Genomic DNA, 20,720 nt, shown 5'->3' with positions numbered 1-20,720 from the left:
GTGGAGACATGGACGGCCGGTGGGTCTGGTACCAGTGACGAGCTCGCTGTACAATGTGTCCTTGGGGATCCTGCCATCTTCCATGCGGCTCACATGGCCAAGCCATCTCAGGCGCCGCTGACTCAGTAGTGTGTATAAGCTGGGGATGTTGGCTGCCTCGAGGACTTCTGTGTTGGAGATGCGGTCCTGCCACCTGATGCCAAGTATTTTCCGGAGGCAGCGAAGATGAAATGAATTGAGACGTCGCTCTTGGCTGACATACGTTGTCCAGGCCTCGCTGCCGTAGAGCAAGGTACTGAGGACACAGGCTTGATACACTCGGACTTTTGTGTTCTGTGTCAGTGCGCCATTTTCCCACACTCTCTTGGCCAGTCTGGACATAGCAGAGGAAGCCTTTCCCATGCGCTTGTTGACTTCTGCATTGAGAGACAACCTTGCCCGTCTATCGGTAATAGTGAACAATGAAACTACCCAATTGCTATTTTTCTTAAAAATTCATTTGGTCCACTTAAAACAAAAATGAATTCTGCTGGCCTTAGCCAGTCTGGGCCAACAATGTGATTCCAGACCCACAGCAATGTGGTTGACTCTTAACTACCCAACACTCGAAAAGGCATTAAAATCTGCCAGAGCTTCTTGGCCCCATCACTGTCCTTGCAACTCGATTATGCAGTGCCAGCAGCACTCTCACCTGTAGGCAGCTGAAAATAGGAAGATCCAGTCATTTCTTGCATTTGCTTGTGGGATCTTGCTGTGCTGTAGCTGGCTGCCACGTTTCCCCACAGTACAAGTGATACAGCACCTCAATAAAAGCACTTCATATTCTGTAAAGCGTGTCAGAGGATGTGAAAGTCTCTATTATAAATGTAAGTCTTTCATTTCCTGAGTTGGAAGGTTGCGAGTTCAAATCCATTAACCTCTTTATAAAAAGGCACACACCAGCTCCATTAGTCTACAGTTGGGGACCAGTCAGTAAATTCAGCCCTGTCTTGCCCCCTCAGGTGGTTATTAAAGAACCCATGGCACTATTTGAAGAGCAGGGAAAGTTCTCACCACCCCCACCCCTTGTCAGGGTCCCAGAGACAATATTTATCCCTGAACCAACAACTAATCAAGATGATCTGGCTCATTGTCACATTGCTATTTGTTGGAGCTTGCTGTGCGCAAATTAGCCTCGGTTTTCTTTGTACTCCAACAATAACTTCAAAAAGTACTTGGCTATGCCGTAAAGCACTTTGGAACATCTTGAGGTTGTGAAAGGCGCTATAGAAATGCAAGGAACATTGGCAAGAAAGACAGGACTAAAATGAAGGATTCAATCGATTTATTGAATAGACAATTTTGTATTATACCTCTTCGGCAACATTCCATTCCTTTGGAAATATTCAGGAGCCAAACCTATGTCTTTCTATCTTGATAAGGTTTCAACCTGATCCTGATGGGTTGCATTGCTTCCTGTGTAGGAATAATTACTTACATTGGTATTCTTGCGTTTGTCCTGATGAGTGCAAGATGAAAAGCTTTGACAATATGTCTCTATTTTCAGCAATAATTAGTGCTGTGTTTTGTTGGGCCATTAGGACGAGGTTTCTCATCCATGCGGGGGTGGGGTGGGTGGGCAGGGGGAGAGTTGAGGGAACAAGACAACTGTACAAAATGAGGCAGTGAGGATAACACTAGTTGGGACTTGCCAGTGTTCAACTAAAACTTGCATTGTGTTAGGACCAAAATTGAAGCAAAACGTCGCGGGGAAAAGTGGCAGGCGAGGGAGACGAGAGGTAAATTCCATCTCAAGTTGCTCTGAAATACTGCATTAAAAAACAATACTTCTGTGTTCGCCTAAGTGGCGATGTAAAATCTCCCTGACTTACTCGGCTGCGGTTTGGGAGAGATGGAAATCCTGGGCACGGTGGGGCAAGGTAGGATCAGGACAGAGATGGAAGCAAGTCTTCCATTAAGACAGCTCAAATACGGTTTTAGCTTTTACGTGAGATCATTTATTTCAACGATCGCTGTAAGCTGGTCAGCCCTGGCGCAGTTGGGTAGCACTCTCACCACCGAGTCAGAGTGTGGTGGGTTCACGTCCCACTCCAAGAGACTGCAGCACAAATGGAAATCTCAGGCTGACACTCCCGGTGCAGTACTGAGGGAGTGCCGCACTGTCAGAGGTGCCGTATTCAGATTGAGACGATAAAACCGAGGCCTCGTCCGCCCTCATGGGCGGACGTAAAAGATCCCGCGACCACCATTTCTGGGGCCAATATTCATCCCTCAGTCAACTACGCGGAAACAGGATTATCTGGGTCGGTATCACATTGCTGTTTGTGGGATCATGCTGTGCGCAAATTGGCTTCTGGGTTGCCTACACTACAACAGTGACCACACTTCAAAAAAAGTACTTCATTGGCTGGGACATCCTGAGGTCATGAAAGGCTCTATAGAAATGCAAGTCTTTTATTCATTCATCAGTTGCGGCTAATCTTGGTTAATTAAAATGAAGGTATGTGCGGAAGTGCTACAGTTAATCAGGCAGCAACCCTAATAGCTGGGTTACAACTTCCTTGTATTAGTACAGTTCTGTGTCAATGTCAGTACTCCTGTCTTGTTCACAGTCCCCTCTCCACTCGCATTTTCTCTCCTGTGATAACTAGCGGGTTTGTCGATTCCTTCTTCAAGTAGTTCAGGAAATCACCGACTTCGTGGCACCCCGCCCCCCCTTGAACACGAATTTTTAAAAAAAAGGACAATGTGTATCAGAAGCGAAAGAACCGACATCTTACTGTGGGCGCAGTTCCCATAAGTGGCCGGAAAATTCCTCTTTGCCCTGTTCCCACCACCCTAACCACCGCCTCCCCTCTGCCCCCGACAAAACAAGTTTACCCCTGCAGTCTCTGCAGAGACTGTTTCATTCCTGCAGGAACAAAATAAACGGTCAGGGGACCTGCGTAACTTAAATTAACCTGCGTAAATTAAAGATAGGCGTTTAGTCGTACAGAACTTTTGAGCATTGCTGAAAATAGAGACGTGTTGTCGAAGCTGTTCGTCTTGCACTCATCAGGAGGAACTCCGAGTACACTCACTCTCTCAGGAATCATACAATCGTTCAGTGCAAGAGGCTGTTCAGCCCATCTCACCTGTGCCAGCTCTTTTTTAGGGAAGGGATAAGGGCAGGGAGGAACAATAGAGCCAAACTTTTGATCGTCACCGGGGCAGCAATTAAAACACGAAAAATTCACGATTGAAATGGTGGTGTTCTGATGAAAGGTCATTGACCTGAAACGGTAACAAAGAAACATAGAAAATAGGAGCAGGAGTAGGCCATTCGGCCCGTCATCCTGCTCCGCCAATCATTATGATCATGGCTGATCATCCAACTCAGTAACCTGTTCCCACTTTCGCCCCATACCCTTTGATCCCTTTAGACCAAAGAGCTATATCTAACTCCTTCTTGAAAACATACAATGTTTTGGCCTCAACTGCTTTCTGTGGTAGTGAATTCCACAGGCTCACCACTCTCTGGGTGAAGTAATTTCTCCTCATCTCAATCCTGAAAGGTTTACCCCATATCCTTAGACTATGACCCCTGGTTCTGGACTCTCCCACCATCGGGAACATCCTTCCTGCATCTACCCTGTCAAGTCCTGTTAAAACTTTATAGGTTTCTATGAGATCCCCACCCCCACCCCCGCCCCCGCCTCACTCTTCTGAACTCCAGTGAATATAATCCTAACCGACTCAATCTCTCCTTACACGTCAGTCCCACCATCCCAGGAATCAGTCTGGTAAACCTTCGCTGCACTCCCTCTATAGCAAGAACATCCTTCCTCAGATAAGGAGACCAAAACTGCACACAATATTCCAGGTGTGGCCTCACCAAGGCCCTGTATAATTGCAGCAAGCCATCCCTGCTCCTGTACTCGAATCCTCTCGCTATGAAGGCCAACAAACCATTTGTCTTTTTTACCGCCTGTTGCACCTACATGCTTACCTTCAGCGACTGGTGTACGAGAACACCCGGGTCTCGCTGCATATCCCCCTCTCTCAGTTTATAGCTGTTCAGATAATAATCTGCCTTCCTGTTTTTGCTACCAAAGTGGATAGCGTCACATTTATTAACTCTGCTCCTCTCTCCACAGATGCTGCCAGACCTGCTGAGTATTTCCAGCACTTTTTTGTTTTTATTTCGGATTTCCAGCATCTGCAGTATTTTGCTCTTCCTCAGGGAACTGGTAGCCTTGGTGATCTCTGCTCCTGAGGCACTGTTGGCACAGGCAGGACAGAGTCTTACCGTATTTCATAGCATCATACGGCACAGAAGGAGGCCCTTCGGTCCATCGTGACTGTGCTGGATTTAAGAAGAAACTCAAAACATCGCTCCCATTCTGAATTGTATACCTCCCCCCGAGAAAGAGGCTGGACCTGCTTTTCTGTAGCAGCTTTCTCTCAGCCTCTGAAAGCACTTGGGGCGTTTAAAACGGTTGAAGGATTCGATAGAGTAGAGAGAGAGCTGAAGGCACGGCCATCAATGGTGGAGCGATGAAAATCGGGGGATGCGCAAGAGGCCAGAATTTGGAGGAGCGCAGAGATCTTGGAAGGTTGCAGAGATAGCGAGGGGAGGGGTGGGTGCGAGGGCCGTGGAGGGATTTGAAAATAAGGATAAGGTTTGAAAAATTGAGGTGTTGCTTACCCAGGGGCGTGGGGGGGGGGGGGGGGGGGTGGGGGGGGGGCCCGGACAGCTCTCCGTTACGGAAGATCTTTAATGTGGGGAAACCGTTTACCTCATATTTCCCACAGCTTCCCACGTGCGCCACGCAATGAACCGGTGCACAAGCCAAATGAAGACGCATTGCGGCCGTTCGCAGAGACGAGACTGGCCGTAGTTTGGAGAAGCTGGGGCTGTTCCCCCTGGAGCAGAGGAGATCGAGGGGAGATTTGATAGAGGTGGACAAGATTATGACAGGTTTATATAGAGCAGAGCTGTTCCCATTAGTTGATGGTACAAGGACTCGGGGACACAGATTGAAGGTTTTGGGCAAGAGATGCAGCGGGGGTGGGGAGTGAGGAAGAACTTTTTGTTATGCAGCGAGTGGTAATGAGCTGGAAATCGCTGCCCACAAGTGCGGTGGAAGTGGAGACGAACAAAGATTTCAAAAGGAAATTGGATGGTCACTTGACAGGCATTATTAGGGGATACAGCGGGGGAATGGGACTGACTGGATTGCTCGACAGGAAGCCAGCATGGACCTGATGGGCCGAATGGCCTCCTGTGCCATAAATGACTAATTTGCATACATCTCAGGCAGCCAATACTGACTTGTCCACCAATGCTGCTCCAGCAAATGATGTGTCTGTCACATCTGTCAATCAAACCACCCGCCAGACGATGACGTACAGGGGGGGCGGACCCCCACCAGCCCAGATGAGACGTGGAGCCTTCTTATTGGTAGTCCGAGGGCTCACGTGACGTAGCCCCCCCCCCTTGCACCGCGATGCATTGCGGGAAATGTAGTTTCTCCTTCGGCGCCCCGTCACGGGGACAAGCCCAGCGGCGAACCCCATCTCCCAGAAAACATTGCGCGTCCGAGCATGCGCCGAGGCGCGGGTTGCGCTCTCCAAGTACATTCGGCGACCTGTATAAATTTTTTTTTTGCCTCCCGTGCTGTATTTCAGGTAAGCGATCACGTTCTGTGAAAGTATGAGGGAGAGATTTATTTTTGTTGTGGAGTAAAAAAAGCAAACCCAGCCCTCCAGTCAGCAAGCGACGTCACCACGCAGATCGCGACGCACGGCAAGCCTGGCGCATGCGCTGCTGCCTCCGGCTCGACAGGGTGAGTGAGGGACGCGGAGTGGGGAGAAAGCTGCTGTCGGTTTAATTCACTTTCAGATGATTGTCGTTAATGTTAATGGAGTCTCTCCGACTGGAGGCAGGGGAGAAGGTGGCTGGGATTCCCCAGGGCTGCCTGTACTAACCGGGCCCCTGCGAGGGGGGAGAATGTCAAGAAGACGTACACGTCGGCACTGGAGAATGGGGGTGAAGGGTCAGGGGTCGAAGGGCGTGATGTGGCTCTCCAGGGACAATAAGGGGGCAATTTGGGAAGGAAGAACGGGAGAGGCGGTGTGAACCAAATGCAGAAATTCTATTGGGGGTGCAAGAACAAGAGAGGCCTGGGGATTTCTCACACATATTTGAAGGTGGTAGGGCAGTTTGTAAAAGCATATGGGATCTTGGCCTTTATAGATCACTCCATAGACCACAAAAGCAAGGAGGTTGTGCTGTACCTTTTATCAATCACTGTGCACCCTCAACTGGAGTAATTGTGCCCCAGTTCTGCACACCTTTTAGGAAGGATGTCAAGGCCTTGGAGAGGGTGCGGAGGTGATTTTACTAGAATGGTACCCGGGATGAGAGACTTCAGTTAATGTGGAGAGACTGGAGAAGCTGAGGTTACTCTCCGAGTAGAGAAGGTTAAGGGGAGATTTAATAGAGGAAGGGTTTTGATACAGTAAATAAGGGGAAACTGTTTGTAGTGGTGGGTCAGTCTAGAGGGCATAGATTTAAGATAGTTGGCAAAAGAACCAGAGGGGAAGAGGAGAACATTTTTTTCCCTCAGTGAGTTGTTGCGATCTGAAATGTGCCACCTGAATAGGCGGTGGAAGCATGTTTAGTAGTAACTTTCATAAAGAAATTGGATAAATGCTCAAAGAATCTCAGAATTGTTATAGCACAGAAGGAGGCCATTCCGTTCTTTGTGTCTGTGCTGTCTCTCCGAAAGAGCAGTTAACCCAATGCCACTCCCCCACCTTCTCCCTGTAGCCCTGCACATTCTTCCTTTTCAGATAACAATCCAATTCCCTCTTGAAAGCCTTCATTGAACCTGCTTCCACCTCACTCTCAGGCAGCGTATTCCAGATCCTAACCACTCGCTGCGTACAATACGTTTTTCCGCCTGTCGCTATTGCTGCTTTTCCCAGTTATCTTAAACCTGTGCCCTCTGGTTCTTGATCCTTCCACCAGAACAGTTTCTCCCTATCTGCTCAGTCCTGACCCCTCGTGATTTTGAACACCTCTAACTGGGCTCTGGCGGAGAGGATTGGGATTAATTAGTTCTTTCAAAGAGCCTTCAGACGTGCGATCGGCTGAATTACCACCTCCTGTGCTGTAGGATTCTGTGAATATGGGCCGATAGAATGGGGATAGGCAATTTAGCATGAAGTGACTGTGAAAATAATTCAGTTTCTATTAGTGCTAATGTATCTATTAATATATTAGTGTGTGCTCCCATACTTAAAATCAAAGGAAGTTATGTGCATGGGAAATGGGAGACCTGGGCTGTTCCTACAAACTATATTCATGCAAGTTTGTTCCTTGTGATGTGTGTTGTGGCAGGAAGCAGTCACTGCTTTAACTGTTTCATTGCTAAATAGTCACTGCGCTCCAAAAATATTTCGATATGTTCAGATGCTATAAAGATGTTAGGGGAAGCAAGATAAGCGCATGCGGGGGGGTGGGGGGGGGTTGGGGGGGGAGAATAGAAGGTTATGTTGATGGGGTTAGATGAGGAGGTACAAAGAAACATAGGAAATAGGAGCAGGAGTAGGCCATTCGGCCCCTCGCGTCTGCTCCACCGTTCAACCAGATTGTGGCTGATCGACTGCAACTCCATTTTCCCACACTCTTCCCATATCCCTTGGTATCTTTAATAGCTTTACATCTATCGATTACTGTCTTGAATATACTCAATGACTGAGCCTCCACAGCCCTCTGGGGTAGAGAATTCCAAAGATTCACCACTCTCTCGAGTGAAGACATTCCTCATCTCAATTGTAAATGGCCAGCCCCTTATACTGAGACTGTGTCCCCCTGGTTCTAGACCGCCCCCCCCAGCCAGTGGAAACATCCTTCCTGCATCAACCCTGTCGACCCCTGAAAGAATTTTGTACGTTTCAATGAGATCATTCTTCGAAACTCTGGGGAATACAGGCCCCAGTCTCCTCAATCTCTCCTCATTGGACAATCCCACCATCCCAGGGATTAGTCTGGTGAACCTCCGTTGCACTCACTCTACGGCACGTACATCCTTCCTTAGGTACGGAGAGCAAAACTGTACACAATATTCCAGGTGCGGTCTCACCCAGGCTCTATACAAACGCAGCGAGGTGATGGAAGGAGGCTTGTGTGGAGCACAAACATGACATGGGGGCAGATTCAGTCGAGGCCTTCAAAAGATTATCTGAAGAGGAAAAAAACTTGCAGGGCTACGGGGAAAAGGCAGGGGAAGTGGGACGAGGCGAGTTGCTCGTGCAGAGAGCTGACACGGACTTGATGGGCTGAATGGCGCCTCCTGTGCTGTAACCATTCTGTGCTAGTTTAGTTGGACCGAATGGCCTGTCTCTGAGCTGTGGACTTTATGTAACTTCATTTTTCTTTTGTTCCCCAATCCCCTACCTCCGCAGATGAGATTGCTGCTGATCAGTGTGTGTGTTGTGCTCTTTGCCACTGTCAGCAGTGATGAAGGAGCGAGGCTTTTGGCCTCCAAATCTCTGTTGAATAAATACGCGGTGGAAGGTCGGGACCTGACGCTGCAGTACAACATCTACAACGTCGGTACCAGGTAGGATGCATGTATGACCCTGCCATGCTGCAGGTTGCCTCGTGGCAGCCGTGACTCGGTGGGTAGCTGCCTTGCCAATCTGAGTCACAAGATTGTGAGTTCTAGCCCCACTCCAGAGACTTGAGCCCATAATCCAGGCCGACACTCCAAGTGGCAGTACTGAGGGAGTGCTGCACTGTCGGAGGTGCCGGCTTTCAGGTGAGATGTTAAACCGAGGCCCCCCAGCTGCCCTTCTCAGGTGGATGTAAAAGATCCTATGGCCGCTATTGGAAGAAGCGCAGTTGGGGGGTGTTTCCCCGGTGCCCTGGGGCCAATATTTATCTCTCAACCAACATCACTTAAAAAAAACAGATGATTTGGTCATTATCACATTGTGGGATCTTGCTGTGCGCAAATCGGCCGCATTTCGAAAGGACTTCACTGTGAAGCACCATGGGACGTCCCAATGATGTGAAAGGTGCTGCAGCAATGCAGTTCTTCTCTCGCTGCTTGGGTTTGGGTGTTACGGTTGGCTGAAGGACTTTAGAGGGGTTAGCGGGCAAGTGTGTTCGGCTTCGGACTTCTGCATCTGTTTATCTTGACTTCTCAGTCGTATCTGTTCCTGTTAGCGCTGCACTAGACGTGGAGCTCAGCGATGACTCCTTCCCACCAGAGGACTTCGGAATCGTGTCCGGAATGTTGACTGTGAAATGGGACCGGATCGCTCCGTATCCTTTCATTAGTAAATATACATCTTGTAAACCCATCCCACCTCTTTCAGGTTCAATCCCAGGACTGTGGCTGCCACAGAAGCCATAATCTCATTGAGTAGTTCTGGGTGTTCTACTGGCTTGTGTCCTGCAAGTCAGATGTCCGATCTGGGTAGCTCTCTCTCTCTCGCCTCTGAGTAAGTAGGCTGTTGGTTCGAGTCTCACTCCAGTGACTTTGAGCAGATAATCCAAGCTGACAGTCGCCGGTGCAGTACTGAAGGACTGCTGCACAGTCAGAGGTGCAGTCTTTCAGATAAAACAATAAACCGAGACCCCGTCTGCCCTCTAAAGTGGACATAAAAGATCCCACGGACACTATTTCGAGGAAGAGCAGAGAGGTTCTCCCCGGTGTCCTGGGACCAATATTTATCCCTCAACCAACATCACTAAAAACAGATGATGCGGGTCATTATCACATTGCTGTTTGTGGGAGCTTGCTGTGCGCAAATTGGCTGCCGCGTTTCCGACATTACAACAGTGACCCAGCATGAGAGGAGAAAATTGAAACTGTTTTCTAACCAGTATATTTAAAGTTTTTAATTAGGACTGTGTGTGTGTGTGTGTGTGTCTGATTCCTTAACTCACTTTCTACACAGTGCCAGTAATGTCACCCACACGGTGGTGCTGCGACCGCTGAAAGCCGGATATTTCAACTTCACCTCTGCCACTATCTCCTACCTCGCACAGGAAGGGAGTCAAGTGGTGGTGAGTGATCGAATGGGTTTGGAAGTTGTGCTAAAACTTTATGAACCGCTGGGCAGGCGTCAGCCGGAGTACGGTGTCCAGTTCTGGGCACCACGCTTTGGGAGGGACAGTCAAGACCTTGGAGAGGACGCGCGGGAGATTTTACTGGAATTATACCAGCGCTGTGAAATTAGAGAAGCTGGAATTGTTGTCTGTGCAGCAAAGAAAGTTAAGGAGAGGTGTTCAAGATCATGAGGGTTTTTCATGATCGAGTAGATTGGTTGGTTGTGGGGGGGGGGGGTGGGATTGATTGGACATCCTGGGGAGTTGAGGGCAAATAATCAAACTTCTTTACATCGTCAAGCAACTGATCCATTATCAACAGCATGGCTTCAAAGTGTCTTGAGAGCAAAGCCTGGCTTGTCTTATGCTTTGTGCCAGGTATTATACACACAAAAGTGCTTGTGTGAGGAACTAAGACAGTACTGAAGTCAGCCACGAGCGATTAAGGTCCAACTTTAGGGGCGAGCGTAACAAAAGTAGGTGGAGGGATCCATTAGCTATCGTATCGCAAGATAACAGTTAGTAAAGCCTGTTCTTTAAAGAACTGTTCTGTCAGGATCTCTCATTTGTGGACAGTAGCTTTGGAGTCAACAACTACAACTGTTGACATGAACGGACTGCCTTCAAAAGGATTTGGGAACAGCTACGTCGTGAGGTCTGACACCTGGGAAAAACATAAAAGAGCCTGGTTTTTCATTGGTTCTTCAGAGAGCCCAGAAGATCAGAAGCCGTAAAGTTGCTCTCACTCTATATAGTTAGTTGACTAGGAGGTGTGGCAATGTAATGGTTAGTGTTACAGGGCTAGTAATCCAGGTACATGAGTTCAGATCCCTGCCCCCCACCACTCCCTGCTCCATGGCAGCTGGGGAATTTAAACTCAGTTAATTAAATGCATTAGAGAGGGTGCAGAAAAGAATCATGAGAACGATTCCAGGGAACTTCAGTTACGTGGATAGATTGGAGAAGTTGGGACTTGGAGATGGTTGAGAGGAGATTTGATTCAAAATCTTGAGGGGTCTGGACAGGGTAGATGGGGCGGGGTGGGGTGGGGAAGCTGTTCCCCCGTGGTGAAAGGATTGCGAAGAAGAGGGCACAGGTTTAAGTAATTGGCAAAAGAAACACCGATGACATGAGAAAGAAATTTTCACGCAGCGAGTTAGGATTTGGAATGCACTGCCTGGGAGTGTAGTGGAGGCAGGTTTAATGGAAGCATTCAAGAGGGAATTGGATTGTTCTCTGAAAAGGAAGAATGTGCAGGGCTACGGGGAGGGGGTGGGGGGGAGTGGCACTAGGCAAATGACTCCTTCACAGAGCCAGTGCAGACAGGACGGGCCGAAGGGTCGCCTTCTGTGCTGTAGCAATTCTGTGATTCTGAGTTAGGCTGACTGAAGTCTGTTCCGTACCCTGCACCATCGAGTCTCTCGTGCTTACTCTAAACATGTTGCTGTGAGCTGGGGGAGGGAGGAGGGCGACTGCTAACTACCTGCAATGAGCTTTGTGTCTCTTTTATCTGCAGGTGGGTTACACAAGTGCTCCAGGGCAGGGTGGAATCCTGGCCCAGAGGGAATTCGATAGGCGCTTCTCGCCCCATTATGTGAGTACCGGCCTTTTCTGTGACTCCTTGAGGCAAATCAAGTTAAATATCTCAATTTTTCTCGGACGCCCTGCAGCCTTGTTGCGCTCGGTGGGTCGTATTCTCTCTCTCGTCTGAGTCAGGAGGTCGCGGGCTCGAGCCCCACTCCAGGGTTACAGCCCATAATCTCGGCTGCCCCTCCCAGTGCAGTACTGAGAGAATGCTACCCTGTCGGAGGTGCGGTCCTTCAGGTGGAATGTTAAATCCCTCGGTCTGTCCAGATGGATGTTAAGGATTATGTGGAGTTATCCAAAGTTATCAACAGTCTCCTTGTGTGGCTCGGTGTTGTATTTTGTTTTATGTTCCTGTGAAGCACCTTGGGATGTTTAATTATGTTAAAGGTGCTATATAAATGTAAGTTGTCGTTCCAAAAGGCATTTGATGAAGTGCCACATAACAGGCTTGTCAGCAAAGTTAGAGCCCATGGAATAAAAGGGACAGTAGCAGCATGGATATGAAGCTGGTTGAGTGACAGGAAACAGAGAGTATTGGTGAACGGTTATTTATCAGACGGGAGGAAGGAATATAGTGAGGTTCCCCAGGGGTCAGTATTATGACCTCTGCTTTCTTGATACATTGATGACGCGTGTTCAGGGCACAAATTCAAAATTTGCAGATGACACAAAACTTGAGGAGGATAGTGATGAGCTTCAAGGGGACATAGGCTGCTGGAATGGTTGGAGAAGTGGCAGATGAAGTTTAATGCAGGAAAATGTGAAGTGATTCATTTTGATAGGAAGAACGAGAAGAGGCAATATAAATTAAAGGGTACAATTCGAAAGGCGGTGCAGGAGCAGAGGGCCCTGGGGGTGTCTGTGCACAAATCATTGAAGGTTGCAGGGCAGGCTGAGAAAGCGGTGAACAAAGTATACGGGATCCTGGGATTTACAAATAGGGGCACAGAGTACAAGAACAAGTAAGTTATGATAAACCTGTATAAAACACTGGTTCGCCTCAGCTGGAGTCCAGTTCTGGGCGCCACACTTTAGGACGGATGTTAAGACATTAGAGGGTACAGAAAACACTCACGAGAATAGTTCCAGGGATTAAGAAGTTGTTATGTGGATAGGTTGGAGAAGAGAAGATCAAGAGGAGATTTGATAGAGGTGTTCAAAATCATGAGGGGGTCTGGACAGAGTAGATAGGGGGAAACGGTTCTCATTGGCCAAAGGATCCAGAACCAAAGGGCACCAATTTTAACGGGATTGGCAAAAGAAGCAACAGCGACACAAGGAAAAACCTCTTTTCCGCAGCGAGCAGTTAGGATCTGGAACGCACTGCCCGAGAGAGAGTGGTGGAGGCAGATTCAATCGTGGCTTTCAAAAGAGAACTGGATAATTACCTGAAGAGAGAAAATTTGCAGAGCTATGGGGAAAAGACAGGGGAGTGGAACTCGATGACTTGGCCTTGCAGAGAGCCAGCATGGACACGAGGGGCTGAATGCCCTCTGGTACTGTAGACATCCAATGATTCTAACAAAGGCATGGATTAGGGCGGGATAAGATGTGCAATTAAGATTGAAATTATTGCAAAAATAATTCAGCGTTCGTGCTGTCTCTATGATGTATTGGTACGAATGAATATCTATTAATGTTTTAAAAATCTTGCATCCGCATGCACTCAAATTCATGTGCCCACATTCATAATGGAAATTGTCCATGTAAACTTGTCACGATGTAATTACATCCTCCCACCATTGGTGGTGCTGTAGTGCCTTTAGTTTTACCAAAGAAAAGAATTAGGAGCAGGAGTAGGCCATTCGGCCCCTCAAGCCTGCTCCGCCATTCAATACGATCATGGCTGATCTGACTTTGGCCTCAACGCCGCTCTCCTGCCTGTTGCCCTTAGCTCGCCTATGGTTCTAAAATCTGTGTCCTAGCATCTGTATCATTATTCCACTGCTCCAACCAGCTTTACTTCTCTGCTTTCCAAGATTTTCTGGGTTTTGATGTACGATTCTGTAATTTAAGTGTGACTTTTCTTCTGTTTAAAAATTCCCCTCAGTTGGACTGGGCAGCCTTTGGCGTCATGACCCTGCCTTCCATTGGCATCCCCCTGCTGCTGTGGTACTCGAGCAAGAGGAAATACGACACGGCCAAATCAAAGAAGAACTGAGCTTTAACACAGTCATCGAAGATGCTCATTTCCCTCTTGTACGCTGGGGCGGCCATGATTTCAATCCACCAAACATCTGGCCTCTGGGCTTGTTTAAAAACTATTTAAAAAAAAAAAAAATCTAGTCTATAGAAGGAGGCCGGTGAGGATTTAAGTTTGCTTCCCCAATTGTGTGAGTCTGACTGACCTCATCCTCTAACCTCCAACCCTTTTACAGTAATGATATCGGTCTGCCTGTACTCCATTTTAAGGAGAATGTTCATCAAATGTATTTTCCCGTTATGTTTAAAAAAAACTGGGAATCTGAATCGGAGAGAAAATGCACAGCAGATCCGGCCAGCATCTATAAATGGGAATTTTCCAATGTAAACGAGTCATGCTGTAATTAATCCTCCTGCCAGCAGTGGTGCTGTGGTGCCTTTAGTTTTGCTTCCCAGTTCTGTTCTGCAGCCATCATTGCGAAGATACTCCACTGCTCCAACCACCTTTGCTGTAAATTCTATGATTTTAAATGTGACTTTTGTTTTTTTAGTAAAAATTATCTTGTTAGACTGGGGCGCCTTTGACATCGTGACCCATTGACTTCCCTCTACTACTCTGGTCCAAAAAAAAATGACTGACCAGTTCTACACCTGTAACGTTAACCTAAGCCTTCTCCTCACACCCGTACACTAACAGTCGTGCTGTATATTTCCAGCATTATTTGTCTGTTACTGCCATTTGTAGTCCTTTGCAGAGAGAAGGGTGAGTCCCACAAAAACGTTGACCTGACTTACACGCTGACTGACCTGTGGTGCCCCTCCTCATCCTTTTCCCATCTTCCTGTCTCTTTTTTAGGGAGGAGTTGCTTCTTCATTCCGTGATGGAGTCGCCTAGTGGCCACGCCAGTCAGTCGCTTTTACCCCCACATTTCTCTTGGACTGCCCATGGTGTGTTCGCCTTTCGGTTTTAAACCCATGAGACTGTGGGATCCTTTCCTCTGTAAAGGTGGGCACCAAGGATTTTCTTAAGCAGCAGAGGGGGTGACTACAAAATGCTTGACCCCTTCCAGGGGCAGATGCTGGAGGGCGATTCTTTAAATTTTTTTTTCTCTAGCCCGGTATTTTGCTGTGGAGCTCAGATGCTTTTTCCAGGACTTAATTTTTAAACCATTGTGCCCCATTAGTACAACTGGGTTATATGTACATTTATTGTGCACTTGGGAGAAAGGTTTTTTTTTTAATAAAATGACCTAAAAATGAAATTGCTTTGGAATCGTCTTTGAAACATGACCTTGAGAGTGAGCAGTACAAAAGCTGCTGGAAATTTGAAATGAAAGCAGAAAACGCTGGCAGTGCTCAGCAGGTCAGGCAGTGTCAATGGAGAGAGGTAAAACCGAGTTAATGATTCGGGTTTCAGAACCTCTGATAACCTGAGATAATGTGGAGACTGGAGAAGCTGGGATTGTTCTCCTTTAGAGCAGAGAAGATTAAGGGGGAGATTTAATCGGGGCGTTCAAAATCAGGAAGGGATTTGATGGAGTAAATAAAGAGAAACTGTTTCCACTGGCAGGAGGGTCAGTAACCAGAGGGACACAGATTGAAGATAATGGGCAAAAGAACCAGAGGGGGAGATGAAAGTTTTTTTTTACAGAGGTGGTTGTGATTAAAGGCCTGCTTGGGTCTGCAATTACGACAGAACCCCATCCGGCCTGAGTCCTTCCATTTTTTTCCCGCGCCTGATACGACCCTACCATCAGTTAACCTCCCTTCCGTTTTTCACTTTGTTCCTTACCCGCACAAGCTTAAAATAACTGTAGCAAAACCACCTTTAAAGTCCAAAAAGTAAATTAACATTAGAGTCACTTACCTGAGGTGGTGACAGAGTGTGTCCGATGCAGCCTGACCTGAGCCCGAATGCCGGACCCGTAAGTGTGACCCGAACCCAACACGTCGTTGGGTCCCGTCGGGTTCGGGTAGCAGGCCTTTGGTTGTGATCTGGAAGGTGCTGCCTGAAAGGGCGGTGGAAGCAGATTCAAATAGTAACTTTCAAAAGGGGAATTGGATAAATACTTGAAAGGGAAACATTTGCAAGGCTATGGGGAAAAGAGGGAGGGACTGGGACTAATTGGATAGCTCTTTTCAAAGAGCTAGCATAGGCACGATGGGCCGAATGGCCCCCTTCTGTGCTGCATTAGTCTGCGATACAAGAGTCTCTTTCGAATATACAAAATTACGAATAGGGCGAAGGCAGGACTGCCCCAGTCAATGTCTTGAGCCCAAGAGAAAAATTAGGTAAAAATAGATTCTTCCAATCTTGTTTCAATCGTTCATTTTCTATTTCTCCCTTGAAAAGTTGTTTTCTCAGCTGTAACAATCTTGAAAGATGCTGAGTCGTTTGCATTAAAAAGGAATAAATGAATGGTCAGGGTTTTAAAACTTGCAAAATTGAAACACTGCCGGAAACCGTCCGCCCGCCGCCTTCTGCGCAAACTCCAGAGCCGCAGTTTACTCCCGCCTACCCAGTCCAGCGATTGGTGAAGCCCGTCCACCTCCCTGCGGCGACGGAGATCAGCGATTGGTCATCTGATGCGGCCTTCACCTGCCCTTCTCCACCCCCCCTCTCACCACCCTTGTCAATCACTCCAGACACCCGCGCCGATTGGCCGAGGCCGCTGTCACTCCAAAGCGCCCGCAGATAATTTACTGATAATGCAATAAATGAAGCTAATTCGAGGGGAGGGGAACATTGAATTCAGTTTGTAATCAAATTGTTATAATTTTAGAAGACATTTGTAAAAGTTCAGTCTTGCAATTTGGAGGAGGGAAAAAAATGGAAAAGTTACTGCGATGGCCGGGAATCGAACCCGGGTCAACTGCTTGGAAGGCAGCTATGCTCACCACTATACCACCATCGCGATGCTGCAACACACGGCAGTACTTTATACAAAGGTTAACAAGCCCGATGTTCTCAGCCCATTAGGACTGTGATTTTGTTTTGTTGACATCTATTATTGCACAAATGTTACTTTTGCTGCAGATACTTATTATTGAGAACTTTACCTTGAAAAGTGGACTGGCTTTTTTTTTTCTTGCAGACTGTGAAATATCTGGGAATTCAATCCGCTCTCGAATGGCCAACTGAAATCATTTCCATGATTTAGAACAGCAAGAGGCCATTCAGCCCCTTCAGGCCTGTGCTAACTTCATTCTCCAGCTGTTAAAGCTGCAAAGGCAATCTTTAAATCAGAAAAAGAAAAACAGATTAACTGATTGGCATCCAACTGACCTCAGTATGTCCTTAAAACCCCAAAGCAAACACAGCTCCCCTTCAGCAACAACAACTTGCATTTATATAGCACCTTCAACACAGCCAAATGTCCCAAGCCGCTTCACAGGAGAGTCACCGGATAAAATTTGACGCCGAGCCACGTAAGGAGATATTAGGGGACGGGCGACCAAAAGCTCGGTCAAACAGGTCGGATTTAAGGAGCGTCTTAAAGGAGGAGAGAGAGAGAGAGGCGGAGAGGTTTAGGGAGGGAATTCCAGAGCTTAGGGCCCCCAGGCAGCTGAAGGCACGGCCGCCAGTGGCGGAGCGATGGGAATCGGGGGATGCGCAAGATGCCGGAATTGGATCTCGGAGGGCGGGAGGTAGAATGCCGGCCAGGAGAGCACGGGAATAGCCGTCAGGAGGTAACAAACAAAGACTTGCATTACTGTAGTGCCTTTCACGATCTCTGGATGTCCTGAAGTGCTTTACCGTCAATGAAGTACCTTTTAATGCAGGAAACCTGGTGGCCAATTGCCGCACAGCAAGACCCCACAAACAGCATAATGACCAGATGATAAAGAACAAAGAGCAAAGAACAGTACAGCACAGGAACAGGCCATTCGGCCCTCCAAGCCTGCGCCGATCTTGATGCCTGCCTAAACTAAAACCTTCTGCACTTCCGGGGACCGTGTCCCTCCATTCCCTTCCTATTCATGTATTTGTCAAGATGCCTCTTAAACGTCTCTATGGTACCTGCTTCCACCACCTCCCCCGGCAGCAAGTTCCAGGCACTCACCACCCTCTGTGTAAAGAACTTGCCTCGCACATCCCCTCTAAACCTTGCCCCTCTCACCTTAAACCTATGTCCCCTAGTAACTGACTCTTCCACGTTGGGAAAAAGCTTCTGACTATCCACTCTGTCCATGCCGCTCATAACTTTGTAAACCTCTGTCATGTCGCCCCTCCACCTCCGTCGTTCCAGTGAAAACAATCTGAGTTTATCCAACTTCTCCTCATAGCTAATGCCCTCCAGACCAGGCAACACCCTGGTAAACCTCTTCTGTACCTTCTCCAAAGCCTCCACGTCCTTCTGGTAGTGTGGCGACCAGAATTGCACGCAATATTCTATGTGTGGCCTATCTAAAGTTCTGTACAGCTGCAGCATGACTTGCCAATTTTTATACTCTCTGCCCCAACTGATGCAGGCAAGCATGCCGTAAGCCTTCTTGACTACCTTATCCACCTGCGTTGCCTCTTTCAGTGACCTGTGGACCTGTACCCCCAGATCTCTCTGCTTGTCAATACTCCTAAGGGTTCTGCCATTTACTGTATACTTCCCACCTGCATTAGATCTTCCAAAATACATTACCTCACATTTGTCCGGATTAAACTCCATCTGCCATTTCTCCGCCCAAGTCTCCAACCGATCTATATCCTGCTGTATCCTCTGACAATCCTCATCACTATTTGCAACTCCACCAACCTTTGTGTCGGCAAACTTACTAATCAGACTAGCTACATTTTCCTCCAAATCATTTATATATACTACAAACAGCAAAGGTCCCAGCACTGATCCCTGCGGAACACCACTAGTCACATCCCTCCATTCAGAAAAGCACCCTTCCACTGATACCCTCTGTCTTCTATGACAGAGCCAGTTCTGTATCCATCTTGCCAGCTCCCCTCTGCTCCCGTGTGCACCTTTTGTACCAGTCTGCCATGAGGGACCTTGTCAAAGGCTTTACTAAAGTCCATATAGATAACAGCCACTGCCCTTCCTTCATCAATCATCTTCGTCACTTCCTCAAAAAACTCAATCAAATTATTGAGACACGACCTCCCCTTCACAAAACCATGCTGCCTCTCGCTAATAAGTTTGTTTGTTTCCAAATGGGAGTAAATCCTGTCCCGAAAAATCCTCTGTAATAATTTCCCTACCACTGATGTAAGGCTCACTGGCCTATAATTTCCTGGATTATCCTTGCCACCCTTCTTAAACAAAGGAACAACATTGGCTATTCTCCAGTCCTCTGGGACCTCACCTGTAGCTAACGAGGATGCAAAGATTTCTGTCAGGGCCCCAGCAATTTCTTCCCTTGCCTCCCTTAGTATTCTGGGGTAGATCCTATCAGGCCCTGGGGACTTATCTACCTTAATGCTTTGCAAGACACCCAACACCTCCTCCTTTTTGATAATGAGATGACTGAGACTATCTACACTCCCTCCCCTAGGCTCATCATCCACCAAGTCCTTCTCTTTGGTGAATACTGATGCAAAGTACCTCATTTAGTACCTCGCCCATTTCGTCTGGCTCCACACATAGATTCCCTTCTCTGTCCTTGAGCGGGCCAACCCTTTTCCTGGTTACCCTCTTGCTCTTTATATACATATAAAAAGCCTTGGGATTATCCTTATCCTTTGCCAATGACTTTTCATGACCCCTTTTAGCCCTCCTGACTCCTTGCTTAAGTTCCTTCCTACTGTCTTTATGTTCCTCAAGGGATTCGTCTGTTCCTAGCCTTCCAGCCCTTACGAATGCTTCCTTTTTCTTTTTGACTCGTTTTGTGATAAGTTTAGTGATGTTGATTGAGGGGTAAATATTGGCCAGGACACTAGGGAGAATTCCCTCCCCGCCTGCTCTTCTGCCAGTAAGTGGCTTTGGCATATTTTAAGTCCCCCTGAGTGGGCAGACGGGGCCTCAGTTTAATGTCGCATCTGAAAAATGGCACCTCCGACAGTGCAGCATTCCCTCAGTACTGTAACTGGAGCACCAGCCTTCATTCTTGTGCTCAAGTCTTGGAGTGGGGCTTAAACCCACAACCTTCTGACTCAGAGGGGGGAGTGCTACCCACTGACCAGGCGCAGATGGTTGAAGCAGAATAGCAGAGGGGAAGGGAAGCTGTGGAAAATCTGGCAGAGGGGAGAAAGCTCCCACAGCCAGGGAACACCCGGAAACATTCTGGAAGAAAGGTCAGGGGACCTGGGATGAATGGCCAGTTACTCTGTTTTGGAGATGTTGGGTGAGGGACAAAATGATGGCCAACATCTCTCTCCTCCCGGTCTAATAGTGCTGCCTGGTTTCTCAATCTCCAGCTGAACAGATAGACGCAGTCTCAGTTCAACATCTTATGCAACAGACGGCACCTCTGACAATGCAGTACACCCTCAGTGTTGTACTGCCATATCTGCCTAGATGATGGGGTTTACATGTGGGATTGGGCCACAACTTCTCTGATTCAGAGCACTACCAAAGACCAAGCTTTGCAGGTACTGCATGCCCATTAACCAAGTGACCATTTGAGCCCCGACAGCTGGCAAGCTATTCGACTGGGGGTGGGGGGGGGGGCCACAAGCTATTCGACTGGACATCAAAGCAGGTACCTGTCCCCGTCAGTGCTGACCTAGGGTTACCAATGCCATCCGACATTCCACTGTGCATAGCAAGAGGGCAATGTGCAGCCAGGCTCAAACACATCAAGCAGTACAGCAAAATGAATGTCCGCAGCTGCTCTTGGTAATGGGTGTCTGAGCCCTGGGGAAACTCTGAAAATGAGAAGGCCTGAGGCCAGATATTGATTTGCAGCAGGAAGGTTGAGAGTGGTGCGAGCCGCCACC

The 20,720-nt window shown here is 47.9% G+C and overlaps 2 protein-coding genes and 1 non-coding gene across 3 annotated transcripts; 1 reads left to right on the top strand and 2 right to left on the bottom strand.

The window, feature by feature from the left end:
* Window positions 1-5,364: 5,364 nt before the first annotated feature.
* Window positions 5,365-17,185, bottom strand: LOC137356870 (uncharacterized). The gene is made up of 4 exons (XM_068022709.1): window positions 17,124-17,185; window positions 16,898-16,975; window positions 15,705-15,846; window positions 5,365-5,685 (listed from the first exon to the last, which is right to left on the bottom strand). Exons 1-4 carry the CDS (start codon window positions 17,183-17,185, stop codon window positions 5,365-5,367), a joined length of 603 nt encoding a protein of 200 aa, XP_067878810.1.
* On the top strand, window positions 5,744-15,099 carry ssr2 (signal sequence receptor, beta). The gene is made up of 6 exons (XM_068022796.1): window positions 5,744-5,828; window positions 8,455-8,612; window positions 9,221-9,319; window positions 9,958-10,066; window positions 11,625-11,702; window positions 13,746-15,099. Exons 1-6 carry the CDS (start codon window positions 5,802-5,804, stop codon window positions 13,854-13,856), a joined length of 582 nt encoding a protein of 193 aa, XP_067878897.1. The 5' UTR covers window positions 5,744-5,801; the 3' UTR covers window positions 13,857-15,099.
* trnag-ucc (transfer RNA glycine (anticodon UCC)) lies at window positions 16,681-16,752 on the bottom strand. Its single transcript has one exon. It is a non-coding gene; the product is annotated as a tRNA-Gly (tRNA).
* Window positions 17,186-20,720: the final 3,535 nt, after the last annotated feature.

Source organism: Heterodontus francisci, chromosome 46 (assembly GCF_036365525.1).
Source record: "Heterodontus francisci isolate sHetFra1 chromosome 46, sHetFra1.hap1, whole genome shotgun sequence".
Lineage (NCBI taxonomy): Eukaryota > Metazoa > Chordata > Chondrichthyes > Heterodontiformes > Heterodontidae > Heterodontus > Heterodontus francisci.
Note: the sequence above shows the minus strand (reverse complement) of the source record. Positions and strands in the feature narration are given on the sequence as shown.